The following is a 15,094-nucleotide window of genomic DNA, read 5'->3' as shown; positions in this document are numbered from 1 at the left end:
AGAGGAAGTCGAGGCAGTGGCAGAAGTAGTATCATGATGAACAGTTGGAGCAGTAGGCAAAGTCGCAGAAAAAGCAGATGGAGTATGTAGCAAAGGCGGCGGCCCTTGAGAGGGCTGCGCCGGAGAAGTAGGAACCAGCTGAAGAGGAGCTGGTGTTTGTGTAAGAACTGGAGTTCGCGCACCAGGGCGCGGTATAACAAAGAGCTTCGGGGGTGCAGTAGCATCTAGTGCATATGGGGGTGGTGAACTCAGTAAATGGGACATTAATGGATCCTTCTCTGATGTCCCTTTTGAACCTTGTCCTTCATGTGGCAACATTGGGTAGTATTTATCTACTGCTAACTTCTTGCTTCTGAGCATTTGTTCACTCTCCTGCTCTTCCTCATTATCCCTGTATGCAATGGCAGCTTGCACCATTGACATACCTCTTTTATTTTTCTTTGCTAATTTCATTTCTTTCTGTTTTGCTTCTTTGCTCCATAGGCGAAAAGAGTCAAACATCGCCGGCCGGGCTTTCTTCTTGAACAGTTTGACCTCGAGATTATCTAAAATTTCCGTGTCAAAGCTACCATAATGGGGCCATTTTAAAACACCATCTTTCCTGGTGTATTTTATCCACACTTCATTATATGTGATAGGACCTACTCCATGCTTTATATAGAGCTCATATGTTGGAGTTCCAATCGGAGGAACCGGACACGAATCCTCTAATCGGGAGTCCTTACTACAACCAAGACAAAACAAGTTTCCAAGTCTGCTAAAACCAGGCATCTTTGCTCACTAGTCTAGCTTCAAACTTCAAAGGATTATCGAATACGATATTTTCGTGAATACACGAAACCCTTGGTTTTGGCGCTTGCAAGTTCCAAACAAGGTGTATCTCAAGGATACCAAAGCTAAGAATCAAACTAAGGACTGGGAGACGCTCCACTTATACTTAACTGAAGTATTGATGATCGATGACGTCACTAGAAGACTTGTCTATCGTTTCACTCTACCATGGATCACTGGGTCCAAAACAGGGCGATAATCAGGGCAGCAGTCCTTCGTAGCCGTCGGGACGAGGGGAACCTCGCAGCAAAGACCTTCGGAAACACGTCGACATACAGGTGTCGCTGAAGTGGCTGGCCGTCCTCTGGAATTTTCACACAAAGCTCCTCACGAACATCTGGCTTGGACCGTCGCCGCTCGATACCGCCCCGAGTTGGGCGCCAACTGAGGTGCCGGGTTTTTAGGAACCCGGTGGTGCCAGGGGAAAACACCCAAAGACCTCTGAGTTCTCCCTGTTCCGGACCACAGAAACACAGAGTCTTCTAGGTGAAGTCAAAGATCGAGTTTTATTGGCTGCAACCAAGTAACAAGCGTCCTAGAAGTACAACAGCACGGGTCGTAGATTCTCAGGAGACTGTTCGTTTTTACAGAGCCAGCCTTCTCCTTTTATACAAAAATAACAGCTGCAGGCAAGAATTCTTCAGTTTACAATACTGTCACACACATATTTCCATAATAATGAAAAAAGGAAAGTCATGATGGCAAACCCATATTTTAGAAGTCCAGTTTGTGACAAATGACCCAGCCCGGCCCAGAATTACCATCAGATATCGATGAAACCCCAATAAAATTGGGCACCTCCTCATCATAAAACCGGCCATAAACAAGAAACATGGACAGGTGTATGTGTGTGGATAACATGGTTTGTATGTAGTGAATGGTTTTGGCATGTTGTGCCTTGATGCTATCTTATTCGGCCACTGGGCGAGGAACTGCCCGAAAAGGTTTGGCTGGGGGCAGTGGAGTCAGCTCAGCCAGGTCCTAGGGAAGTCAGCTAAGGTGGACGTGTCCTTTCAGATCAAACTCAGCCTTAATCAATTGACTATATGAGGGCAAGCCACAAGATGGATGCCGTTCACAAAATGGAACCAGAGGGTTCGAGACGGAAACCACAACTTAAGGGTGATAGAATCACTCAATCACGACGCAAATGCATAGGGATAATGTCCTAATCATTACCGGTCTACCGACACCAAATTCGTCAGGGTACGATGATATTTTGTGACTTGAGTGTTGGGCCTCGGTACCATATTATGGCAGGGTCCAGAATTTTTCAGAACCACACCAGGCTATCTGCTCTCTCTGTAAAATGGATTCCATGTACCCTAGGTGCATAACTAGATTGGCTTGGGTCACCCTATCAGCCCCTGTATAGAGCACTATAGGTGCCCAGGGCATAGGTGCATCCAAGGCCTACCAGGGGCTGCAGCATATCTTTTGCCACCCCTGGCTGGCTATCTAATATTGACACAACTGGCTTATCACTCAGCTGGGGCAAGTTGGTGTAATCACCTCTTGCTTAGATATAGTATACCTATATCTAACCCTATATCTGGACACATATAAACCTGTGAGCCACTCCTATGGAAGGCCTTATCAATCCTGGAGGCAGAGTGCGTGGTTTAATGTGAGATGGAGCTCTAGCATTAGCTGAGCCTGTCTGCAGCTGTCGGGAACAACTCCCTAAGCTGTTCCGAGATAATGCCATACCATATACAATTAAGTGCATTATAATCCTCGCGGTTATATAGCAACTTTGGTTTGGCTTTATCAAAACATGTCGTGTAAGGTGTCATACGATTTGGAATACTATCCCCTCGGCAGTCCTGTCGACGGGGATAGCATTCCACCCCTCTAGAGGGGACGACATGTTACTTTTGCTAAAACGCGGTTGATTTGTAAAAGAGCCTCAGATCCACAAAATGGATGCTTCTGCCACAGACACGAGTCTGACCTCCTGCTGCTGACCGAAACTCAGCAGAGGAGGCCTGTACAATGGCTTTCCTGTTGCAGGAAGGTGTTACACCACCCTAGACAGGAGATAGTGGATTGTAGCAGGGAGGTTTGAAAGAAACCAGACACTGCCTGGGGAGCACAAGGCTGCCCCTTGCATAATCCGGCCAAACCGGTTCTGGGGCATTTCCTGGATCAAAGGAAAGGGGTGTATCCACCCCCTTCCTGGGTCCCACCCATAGGAGGGGACCTAGCAGGTAATCCAGCCCACCAGATTCGAATAAGAGTGGGAGCAGTGCCAATGCAACTCAGATTATCCTGATGAAACATAAGAAACAAAACTCTGGAACCTTCGACATCCTACTCGACGTAGAAGACTGAAGAATCTCCCTTGTGGTCAAGGAGTGACCACCCTGTGCAAACAGGTACCATCCAGCACCTCGACGTCTGCTTTGTAGCAGTTCCCGCTGGAACTCGAGCGACAGAGATCAACGAGATCAAGCTTGCCTGCCTTCGTACAGCCCGATCCACAGTCCCTGCAGAGCTGAGACCCGTGGAGGTGACCAGAAGCGTGGGGCACACCATCTTGAAAAGACCACGAGACACTGACCGTGCAGCCCCAACCCTGAGCCACTCTTGCACCGAAGCTCACCCCTCTACACTCGACGAGTGCTGCGTGGGGCCCTTCTGCTTTCTTTGGCTTGACGCGTTGGCCCGGTCAATTGCCAGCTGGCTTGTGGCCCCTGTGCCGGCAAAAACCTAAATACGACTTGCGATTCTGGTTGCTCCAGACTTGCACCAGCTCCTCCGAAAAGGAGCACCCGCTCTGACCCTCCTGGTCTGAGTGAGAAGCAATCTTCCAGTTCCGTGTGGAATGCTCTTGCCAAGTGTTGTTTGCTCCGATCTTGAAGTCGACAGTGCCGACGGTGAGAGCCTGCGTGGGACAGCTCATGACCCGCTTCTGGATGTCGCAGATGCCCCAGAGCCCACGTGACAGTGGAGAGAAGCTCCTCGACAACCACCTGATTGCGCCCGACATTGCCTGGTTCCGTCCTGGTTCCACCCTGGTCACTGCTGAGTGACCCAGACTCTGTCCCCTCTGCTTTCAGGTACTTTTCTACTCTGATCCACCCTTGGATCACACCGGACACTTCTCCTTCACATCGCCTGCAGCATCTTCAGCTTCAAGCACCAAGAACCTGCGTGACGAAACCCGACGCCACTTCGACCCTATGCACCCGCTTCCTGTGGGTGAGGTAACATTGCAACGCCAGTGTTACCACACTGGTACACACCTCTAGGGTCTGTGTCTAAAGTTTTGTCCTTCTAGGTTCATCGGAAGTATCCTAAAACTCTATTTGTGTAACTTTTATGCACCTTTGACTTAACATTGGTGCATGCGTGTGCTTTAAGCGCTGCACCCGAATCCCGCGGGCTTTTTCCGACTTCAGCATTGCTTGTCCCGACTGCTCCCAGCGATTCCCTAGGCCCTAGGCCTAACCACTGTTCGATTGGTATCTCTTATACCACTTTCTTAATATATGGTTTGAGTGGCCACCCGTACTCATCCATAATTGTGCAACTTTGTAAGTTATATTGTGCTTTTGATTTAACGCTTGTGCCCCTTTGCTCATAAAGAGTACTGGGGATTATTTTTAGAAATAAACACATATATTTTTATAATATATACTTGTGTGGTGTCCTTTCATTTGATATTACAGGATTGTGATTGGTAAAACAGCTCGCTGAACACGACCTCTTGAGTTAAGCCTTTAAGGCTGCTTAGTCCATGCTACCCCTAGGATAGCTTGTCTAATAAGGTTGACTTACAACCAGACACCATAAGGGATTGTTTGGACTGATACAAGGTGGTTCCAGAATTGGAAACATCATATATCAGGCCAACGTCTCACATTGGTGCGCAGCGGTGCGGATTTGAGCTTGCTTTTGTTTTACCATTGCAATCTTTTTATCAAATTGAAAGATCACATCAAGTACCTTAGGTACATATAAATCAAAAGCTTAGCATATTAAGTTCTACTGAACTTAGTAGTTGTATATTAAAGGGATTAGCACACCCTGACTACAACTCACTAGCAAGGTACAGTAGGAAAACACTTAGTGTAGGTAAGTGTACCACTTACACCTCACTAGCAGTCACGTCTGACACAGGAAGAGCTTCAGGCTCTGCCCCTGTGATAGTTGACCCTACCAAGGCAACATCCAGCTATGACAAACTTAGCCACAAAGACCCTAGTGCCTTGTGCACTGCAAGGGGGCTAAAAAGGGGTAGAAACCCCAAAATTGCTTCCGTGATAGCCATCCTGGAACAGGATTACTTAGATAAGGCGAGTGCAGCTCCCTTAGACTTAGGAGATGGAGTGAACACCCCTGAGAATGAGAAAACTCCTGAAGAGGAAGAAAAAGAGGAGGAAGAGGAGGAAGAGGGCTGAGAAATAGAGGAGCCTGATGATCAGGATCAGATGGGTAACCAGGTTGTAGTTGCCAGGCTTAACCAGGCCAACTTAGACCTACATGGGAGTGGAGAGGGCCAGCACCTCCCCAGATCCCATAAGATAATTCTCCCAGGCAACAGAAGGGTGAGATCTCCATCAGGGGACTCTCATATTTCCAGTGTCTCAAGAGAATCTCAAAGGGGAATGACTTCCCCCCAGAGGAAAGAGCATAGGGCCAGGATGAGGGCTGTCCAACTCCAAATAGAGAGGGAAGAGATAGCCTTGGCTCAAGCTAAACTTGCTTTAGCAAGAGAACAGAAGATGTGTGGCTTAGATGCCACTGGTGGCAGCAATAATATTCCTAGAGAGAAAGACAGGTCCTATAATACTAGAAACCTGACAAAGATTGTGCCCCCCTACACAGAAGGGGATGACATCCACAAGTGGATAACTGCTCTTGAGGGAGCCTGCATGGTACAGCAGGTTCCTGAGGAACAGTGGGCAGCAATCTTAGGGTACTCCTTTTCAGAGAAAGGGAGAGATAAGCTCCTCACTGTCAGACATGAGGATGCTAAAAAGTACAAAGTCCTGAAGAGTGCTCTAATAGATGGGTTTGGCTTAACCACTGAACAGTACAGGTTGAAGTTTAGAGACACCCAGAAGACACAGACTCAGGACTGGACTGATTTTGTAGATTGTGCAACCAAGGCTCTGGAGGGTTGGCTACATGGCAGCAAAGTACATGACTTCACAGGATTGTATAATTTTATTATGAGGGAGCAGATCCTAAGTAATTGTCAGAACCAGCTCTTACACCAGCACCTGGTGGACTCAGATTTGACCTCTCCCCAAGAATTGGGAAAGAGGGCAGATAAATGGGTCAGAACCAGGATTAGGCCTAAGAATCAGGACAATAACCAGAAGAAGGAGTCTACCAAGCCTCAAGATAAGGGTGGGGATAAAAGTATAGAAAAACTTCCCCAGGGCCCCAAAACTCCAAGGATGGGGGTGGGTCCCAAGACACTTCATCAACTCAGAAAAAGCCTTATTGTCATGCCTGTAAATAGGTTGGGCATTACAAAATAGACAACTGTTGTCCCAAGAATGGCAATTAAGAGAATATACCTCCAAGGCAGCTCCAACACCTCCTGTTACTGTCAGCAGTAATCCCCCAGGAAGTGGGAGCACACTCAGGAATCTGGGTGGGTTTACTTTTGGAGCCCAGGTGGACCCTGGCCTATCCAGGTCCCCATCACCAAATAATCTTGTTTATGAGACTGGCATGGGGTTTGCCAACTTCTCTGATTGCCCAAATACCTTGAGCAAATATAGACAAGAACCCATCATCAATGGTTTGAAAGTTGAAGCCTTCAGAGACACAGGGGCTAGCATCACCATGGTGGCTGACTGTATAGTCCCCTCTAAGCAACTTTTACCTGGTGCCACATACCAGGTAACAAACATTGATGGAATCCAAACAAATCATCCCATGGCAGTAGTAAGTCTCAGCTGGGGAGGTGCCACTGGCCCAAAGAGAGTGGCAGTGTCACCAAACTTGCCTGTAGACTGCCTACTTGGTAATGATTTAGAAATCTCAGCCTGGGCTAAGGTTGAACAGGAAACCCATTCTAGAATGGTAAATGTCAATGGAAAGGTTAGTGGGGCCGTAATGGCTACCGCCCCAATCCAAGATGTCCTTCCTGAAAAGGTTGGTAGGGCTGTGCAAGACTCAGCTCCATCTTTAGCAGAAGCTCTTCCTAAACAGAATAGCAAAGCTGTTATGATAACAGCAGAAACCCAAACTGAGTCTCCTCCTGAAAAGGTTGGTGGGGCTGTGATGGCCACAGCCCAAACTCAAACTGATATATGTGTTGTGAAGCCTGAAATGATGGATCACTCCACCCAAACTGAGAGCATGGAGGAGGAAGAGAAATCTTCCCCTCACCAGACATTAGGACAGGATCAGCCTCCTCAGGGAACTGATCTTACCCCTGATGAAGGAACTGCCCCAGAGGTTGTTGGGCCTGGCCTGACAGAGCCTCTGATGGCAGTGGACCCTTCTCAGGTGGGACCAAGTCTGGAGCAGGTAACCTGCCAATCTCTACCTTGCCTTAGTCAGCCCAGGGCTGCAGAGGACAAGAAGGACAGTGAGACCCGGAGGGCCCCCTGTCAAATAAAGCACCCCCATCAACAGATTAGGGGCACCAAAACTAGTAGCCCTAGTAAGGTGAAAACTTTAAAAACTCATGAGGGAGCCCCCTTAAAAGTAGTTAGGGACCTCCCACAGATGGATTCTGTTGGGCACAGCCAAACCTGGGACCCAAAGGGCCCAAACCTGAACTGTCCCTCCAGCAAGCCAAACAGAGGGACCCAGCCTCCAGCTTTAGGTAGCCAGAGGCTGACCCTGAGAGCACAGTGCAACTCAGCTGAAGAAAGAAAGGCACACGTGGTGGAAGATAATTGGAGGAAGCGGAGCCCCAAATTAGTGGAGCCTTACTTCAATACTCCATATCCAAACCAGCCTTTAACTTTGCATAAACACACCCAAGGTAGTGATTCCCTATGGTGGAGATCCTCTAATACCCCAAGGGTGAGGGACTGCTTAGTGGACCATGAGACAGGGGGTACCCATGCTAGTGCAGGTACTTCCTTATATGGCCACTCAGGCAATATAGGCTTACCTGGCCAAGGATAGCCTTATCTCCTTTCGTTTGGGGGGGGGGGGGGTTGTGTAGGAAGGTGGCTACCTGACTATGGTTACCCCAGATTCTTTGCCTTGTCTTTAGCTGGTTTTCGACTTAGTTGGCCTGGTTCCCTGCTAAACAGGGTCCCAGGCTATCTGCTCTCTCTGTAAAATGGATTCTATGTACACTAGGTGCATAACTAGATTGGCTTGGGTCACCTTATCAGCCCCTGTACAGAGCACTATAGGTGCCCAGGGCATAGGTGCATCCAAGGCCTACCAGGGGCTGCAGCATATCTTTTGCCACCCCTGGCTGGCTATCTAAAATTTGCACAACTGGCTGATCACTCAGCTGGGGCAAGTTGGTGTAATCACCTCTTGCTTAGATATAGTATACCTATATCTAACCCTATATCTGGACACATATAAACCTGTGAGCCACTCCTATGGAAGGCCTTATCAATCCTGGAGGCAGAGTGAGTGGTTTAATGTGAGATGGAGCTCTAGCATGAGCTGAGCCTGTCTGCAGCTGTCGGGAACAACTCCCTAAGCTGTTCCGGGATAATTCCATACCATATACTATTAAGTGCATTATAATCCCGCGGTTATATAGCAACTTTGGTTTGGCTTTATCAAAATATGTTGTGTAAGGTGTCATACGATTTGGAATACTATCCCCTCAACAGTCCTGTAGACGGGGATAGCATTCCACCCCTCTAAAGGGGACGACATGTTACTTTTGCTAAAACGCGGTTGATTTTTAAAAGAGCCTCAGATCCACAAAATGGATGCTTCTGCCACAGACACAAGTCTGACCTCCTGCTGCTGACCGAAACTCAGCAGAGGAGGCCTGGACAAAGGCTTTCATGTCGCAGGGAGGTGTTACACCACCCCAGACAGGAGATAGTGGATTGTAGCAGGGAGGTTTGAAAGAAACCAGACACTGCCTGGGGAGCACAAGGCTGCCCCTTGCATAATCCGGCCAAACCGGATCTGGGACACACCAGCCCCAGTCCCAGCGCGGCCTGGATCAAAGGAAAGGGGTGTATCCACCCCCTTCCTGGGTCCCACCCATAGGAGGGGACCTAGCAGGTAATCCAGCCCACCAGATTCGAATAAGAGTGGGAGCAGTGCCAATGCAACTCAGATTATCCTGATCAAACATAAGAAACAAAACTCTGGACCCTTCGACATCCTACTCGACGTAGAAGACTGAAGAATCTCCCTTGTGGTCAAGGAGTGACCACCCTGTGCAAACAGGTACCATCCAGCCCCTCGACGTCTGCTTTGTAGCAGTTCCCGCCGGAACTCGAGTGACAGAGATCGACGAGATCAAGCTTGCCTGCCCGATCCACAGTTTCTGCAGAGCTGAGACCCGTGGAGGCGACCGGAAGCGTCGGGCATGCAATCTTGAAAAGACCACGAGACGCTGACCATGCAGCCCACGAGTGACCCTCGAAGCTGTACACCGGGGTTTGAGAAGCCCCAACCCTGAGCCACTCTTGCACCAAAGCTCACCCGTCTACACTTGACGAGTGCTGTGAGGTGCCCTTCTGCTTTCTTTGGCTCGACGCGTTGGCCCGGTCACTTGCCAGCTGGCTTGTGGCCCCTGTGCCGGCGAAAACCTAAATACGATTTGCGATTCTGGTTGCTCCAGACCTGCACCAGCTCCTCTGAAAAGGAGACCCCCTCTCTGACCCTCCTGGTCCGAGTGAGAAGCAATCTTCCAGTTCCGCGTGGATTGCTCTTGCCAAGTGTTGTTTGCTCCGATCTTGAAGCCGGTAGCGCCGACGGTGAGAGCCTGCGTGGGACAGCTCGTGACCCGCTCCTGGATGTCGCAGATGCCCCAGAGCCCACATGGCAGCGGAGAGAAGCTCCTCGACAACCACCTGATTGCGCCCGACATTGCCTGGTTCCGTCCTGGTTCCACCCTGGTCACTGCTGAGTGACCCAGACTCTGTCCCCTCTGCTTTCAGGTACTTTTCTACTCTGATCCACCCTTGGATCACACCGGACACTTCTCCTTCACATCGCCTGCAGCATCTTTCAGCTTCAAGCACCAAGAACCTGCATGACGAAACCCGACACCACTTCGACCCTATGCACCCGCTTCCTGTGGGTGAGGTAACATTGCAACGCTGGTGTTCCCACACTGGTACACACCTCCTACCTGGACTTTCGGGCTGCTCTGAAAGCCCATCTTTTTTCTTCTGCCTATACTTCTTAATTCTCACCCCCTTCCTTCCTCAGTTTCAGTTCCCTTCTGCAGCGCCAAGAAACCGCCTGGTAGTAGAGCGCTATACAAAACCCTTCAACTTAATTTCAACTTCAACTTCAACTTCAGTCTGGCCCAAGCTGCCTGGGAAATTCTCAGGTGACGAGGAGGTGTGAAAAGCCATCTGATCATGCCCCCAGAGCATGGGTGGAATGGCTCATTAATGTATGTTTGCAGGCTCCCCAGAAGAGGCTGAGGAGTGGCTTTCCTCGGTTAGACTGATACCATACCTGCCTGAAAGTTGTTTTAGGGACAAGGCTTTAAAAAATAATTATAAAATGGACTTTTTGGAAGTCCATCCCTCTCTGCTGCTTGGTATGACCTTCGAAAATTATCCTATATTGGCAAATGTTGTTTTCACCATTGCAATAAAGTGCAAACAAGTCTCCTAGGGGCAGAGAAGGCCTTCTCCTTTAAAGGTGCCTCATGTTCCTACTTGCTATCATAGTTTTGTCATCTGTAACCATGGTGACGATAAATGCATTTATTAGAAGATTGTCCATATCAACCATCAAACATAATAAACCATACAGCAAATTCAGACTGTCAGTGTATATTGATATGGCTAGTTACTATGGTACTCCTCTCTTTTGCTGTCAGAGTGTGTTTCTGTGGTCAGTAGAAGGAGCCTCTCTTGTTGAGTGTAGTCCCCTGAGAGTCAAACATTGCTGTTGGATGTTTCTGTGTTATATTAAAAGTCCCTCTTTGGCTGTGGATGTATCTTTGTACAGTCAGCAACAGGCACTCTCTTGCAGTCAGTGTATGCTTCCATGATCAGTGATGGACACCTCTTACCTTAAATGTATTTTTATATGTTTAGTGAAAGCTGCCTCTCTTGCTGTCATGTCAGTATATGTTTCTATGTTCAGTGATAGCTGCCTCTCTTGCTGTCATGTCAGTATATGTTTCTATGTTTAGTGATAGCTGCTTCTCTTGCTATCATGTCAGTATATGTTTTTATGGTCAGTGATTGCCGCCTCTCTTGCTGTCAGTGTATGTTTAAATGTTCCGTGACAGCAAAACCAAAGGGTATGTTGGACGGAATGCTGATCATTGCAAGCACTCACCCCCAGTCAACTGATCTGGGGTTTAATCCATCATCATTCTTTAGCTCACTCCGCCACCCCAGTTCAGACATGGCCATATGCAAATCAGTCTGACCGTGTGCCTCATGGGAACAGTCCAGCCCAAAACTTCCAAGCCATGTCTTCCCTGGACCGAAAAAAATCATCCAGGGACCGGTTTCTGGTTCATAACCCTCATCAGCCAGGCTATTTTAAATCCAGTGGCAAAGTAGGCAGGGGACCCACGTCTGGGCACACCCTGCCAACTTAGGGTGAACTTAGCAAAATCAAAGGGGATGATGGACGGAGTGTTGAACATTGCAAGCACTCACCCCCAGTCAACTGGTCTGCCACTGGATTCAAGATAGCCTGGCTGATGAGGGTTATGAACCCTAAACCGGTCCCAGGATTCTTGTTTCCACTCCAGGTAAGACATGGTTTGGCAGTTCGGACTGGACTGTTCCCATGAGGCACAGGGTCAGACTGATTTGCATATGGCCATGTCTGAACTGGGGTGGCAGTAGGAGCTAAAGAATGATGATGGATTAAACCCAGATCAGTTGACTGGGGGTGAGTGCGTGCAATGTTCAACATTCAGTCCATCATCCCCTTTGGTTTTGCTTTTTTCGCCCTAAGTTGACAGGGTATGCCCAGACTTGGGTCCTTTGCTCACTTTGCCTCTGGATTCAAGATAGCCTGGCTGAGGAGTGTTATGAACCCGAAACTGGGTCCAGTATGCTTGTTTCCGGTCCAGGAAAGACATAGTTTGGTATTTCGGGCTGGGCTGTTCCCATGAGGCACAGTGTCAGACATATTTCCATATGGCCATGTCTGAACTTGGGTGGCGGAGTGAGCTAAAAGAATGATGATGGATTAAACCCAGATCAGTTGACTGGAGGTGAGTGCTTGGAATGTTTAACACTCCGTCCATCATTCCCTTTGGTTTTGCTATGTTCAGTGATAGCCATCTCTCTTGCTGTCAGTATATGTTCCTATGTTCAGTGAAAGCCATCTCTCTTGCTGTCCGTATATGTTTCTATTTTCAGTTATAGCCACCTCTCTTGCTGTCAGTATATGCTTCTATGGTAAGGGGCAGGCACTCTGCTGCTTTCAATATAGGTCAGTGACAGGGGTCTCTATTGAGATCAGTGTGTGTTTCTATGGTCAGTGATTGCCGTCTCTCTTGCTGTCAGTATGTGGGCTTCTATGGGTAGTTTCTATGATCAGTGACAGGCGTGTCTTGCTGTCAGTATATCATTCTAGGGTTTGTGACAGGCCCCTCTCTTGCTGTCAGCGAATAGTCAGTGATATACACTTACAGCAAGTAAGATGCCTATTACTGACAGTAGAAACACACACAGGATATGTTTGTGTTTACTTTTGACCTGACACAAGAGATATATAGTACTCGAGCTCTCCATGCCCAGGGCTCCTCCTTGTGGAATTCCACACATCTACATCTGAGGCTTGAAAATGACTACTCTGAACATCCAGGCATTGCCCAGTACTGCCAGCTGATTTACTGGTTCTCCACTACTGGGTCATTGTAAATGTGTTTACATTGTTACTTGTCTTCACGCCTATATGTACCTACACCTGCAAGCTGCTCTTTATGTCACTGTTGTGTGAGAAAGGTAGTAGCACTTTACAAACCCCCAAATACATAAATGCAATCTCCCCTAAATTAATGGATAATTAAACAATCAACAGAACCAAAAACGGACTTTTAATCCTAACTAGATAAAATAGAATTGTGAGTGGGCTCAACATCGGACACATTTTATCATTAACTTTCAGAAAAAGAAATATCAAGGACAAAGCATTAAAAAACTATAATTTAACTAGGGTCTGCAAATAAAAAAGGTTAAGGCGAAGTTCACCGTGATGATGGCTACTAGTGATATAACAGAATATTATACTTGATTTATTCTTTATATAACGTACTGTCTGTCTACTGTCCTGACAACTTTACGTTACAGAAACATTTACATTTTTTTAGGAAAACAAAAAAGGGACAATACAGCCTAAAACGTAGGAATTAATTTGTACATTTGCACTTCGAGTAAATACATTTTGCTGACACGTCAGAGTTCGCAGTAGGAAAAAGTGAGAAAACAAAAAAAAAAGCCATGAGTGAAATAAAAAAATCAAAATTCAGTTGCCTATAACATTATGAAACTCCAGAATAAATTATTGCACATGTTTTTATTTTAATTTCAGTGACTTACCTGAGCAACTTCCGTATTCTGCCTGTAAGTGTAGAAAAGGCCACACTTAATTCACACAGATGGATCATTTTGCCGAGCTTTTCACCAATGCTACTGAGAACGGTTTCATCTTCCGCTGTAAATCTTTGGACATTGAACGTTCGAGTAGGCAGAGTAAGCGCAGTGAGCTCGGGAAAGGTAACAGTACTCAGCAGCACGTCCAGGTGTCCCATATCTAATTTAATATTATGGACGAGTTCAAGTTTCTTCAGATGATCTGGCTCAGCAAGTTTTATAAGGTAAAATAGTTTCCTTGTAGCTAGACTGTCGGCACGGAATGTCACACAGCGGATCTTCAGGGGAGAATGACATCTCATCAGGAGGGCCTGTACCACTAGATCATAGTTACATTCTGTGACAAACATGTCAGTGAGCACATCAATTGACATATCCAAAGCTGCTGGGGGGCACCAATCTTCTTGCATATCAACCAGCAAGTCAAAACAAAGCTGAGAAATGCGTTCAGTCCTACTCCATTTCCCCAGTGTCTTCTTGCATTTACACGACTGAAATTCAACGTCTTTTATACCAGTGAAGTTCACTAATTCTAGTCTCTTTGTGTAAGTGTCGGAGCGGTTCATCACATACTCCCGCAGACCAGCCAGGCAGGCCTCCAAACAAACTCGGCAAGACCAGTGGCTAATGTCCTCCGGGTGGTCATCGGTTTCTCCCAAAAGTTTAGCAAGGTCCAACTCTTTCAACGGCCAGTGTTTAACAAGGTCACGAATTATTTCCCCTTGTTCGATCACGTAACTGGCTTTGAACAGGAGAGGATAAAGATTCTGCGCAGCACTAGTCAGACATCCTCTTGCACGGCATGCTTGCGATACGAGGGCCTCGGCACTTAGGAACTTCAGCGTCTTCATGATTATTTTGTTTATAGCTCGATTCACTCCCAACTCCGCAATTTCTCGGCGACCCTCTGCGACTCACGAAAGAGTAAGATTAACAACACATCTTTATTTTTAGAAGCAGCTGCTGTCTGACAGGCTGTGGAATGTTGTCAGGGGGAGGCAGCTATGAAACAGATGGTGACATTGAGTAGCGACACCATTTGGTATCTCTGTTTGTACTGGCACTACGTCAGTTTTACGGCTCTCTTAAAATAACCTGCTTACTGTTAGTTTATTAAACATCAACTATATAGAAATATCATGATGTGAAGAATTTTTAACTATGCAGATGACACGCAAATACTCCTTCAACTGGATGCCATAAAGATATTGGAAACTCGCCAATGTTCAGTTGTCTCAGAGTCGTGGCTCAATGGACGACATGGAGCCATCTCAAATTGAATGCTTCCAAAACTGAAATACTCACGCAGCCGCGGCCGGCAGTGGGAGTACCTGCAGGGCGGTGACGTGGGGAGGGGCATGGTGGGGGGTAGTAATGTTTGGATTACGGAGTTTTACAGTAAAGTAAACATTTAAATAAATAAAACAAATTTCGTTGCGCGCACTACTTCGCATTTGGGGATGCAGTGCACTCATCTAAATTTGTTTTATTTATTTAAATGTTTACCTACCTGGGATGCTCCGTAATCCATACATTACTACACCCCACCC

At 47.2% G+C, this 15,094-nt stretch overlaps 1 protein-coding gene across 1 annotated transcript in view; it reads right to left on the bottom strand.

The window, feature by feature from the left end:
- The window catches only part of LRRC14B (leucine rich repeat containing 14B), a 267,549-nt gene extending 253,077 nt beyond the window's left edge, over positions 1-14,472 (bottom strand). Inside the window, exon 1 of the mRNA XM_086965318.1 lies at positions 13,491-14,472. Coding sequence (XP_086821444.1) covers positions 13,491-14,395 — 905 coding nt within the window. The 5' untranslated portion in view covers positions 14,396-14,472. The remainder of the gene's footprint in view (positions 1-13,490) is intronic.
- Positions 14,473-15,094: the final 622 nt, after the last annotated feature.

Source organism: Lissotriton vulgaris, chromosome 4_1 (assembly GCF_964263255.1).
Source record: "Lissotriton vulgaris chromosome 4_1, aLisVul1.2, whole genome shotgun sequence".
Taxonomy (NCBI): Eukaryota; Metazoa; Chordata; class Amphibia; order Caudata; family Salamandridae; genus Lissotriton; species Lissotriton vulgaris.
Note: the sequence above shows the minus strand (reverse complement) of the source record. Positions and strands in the feature narration are given on the sequence as shown.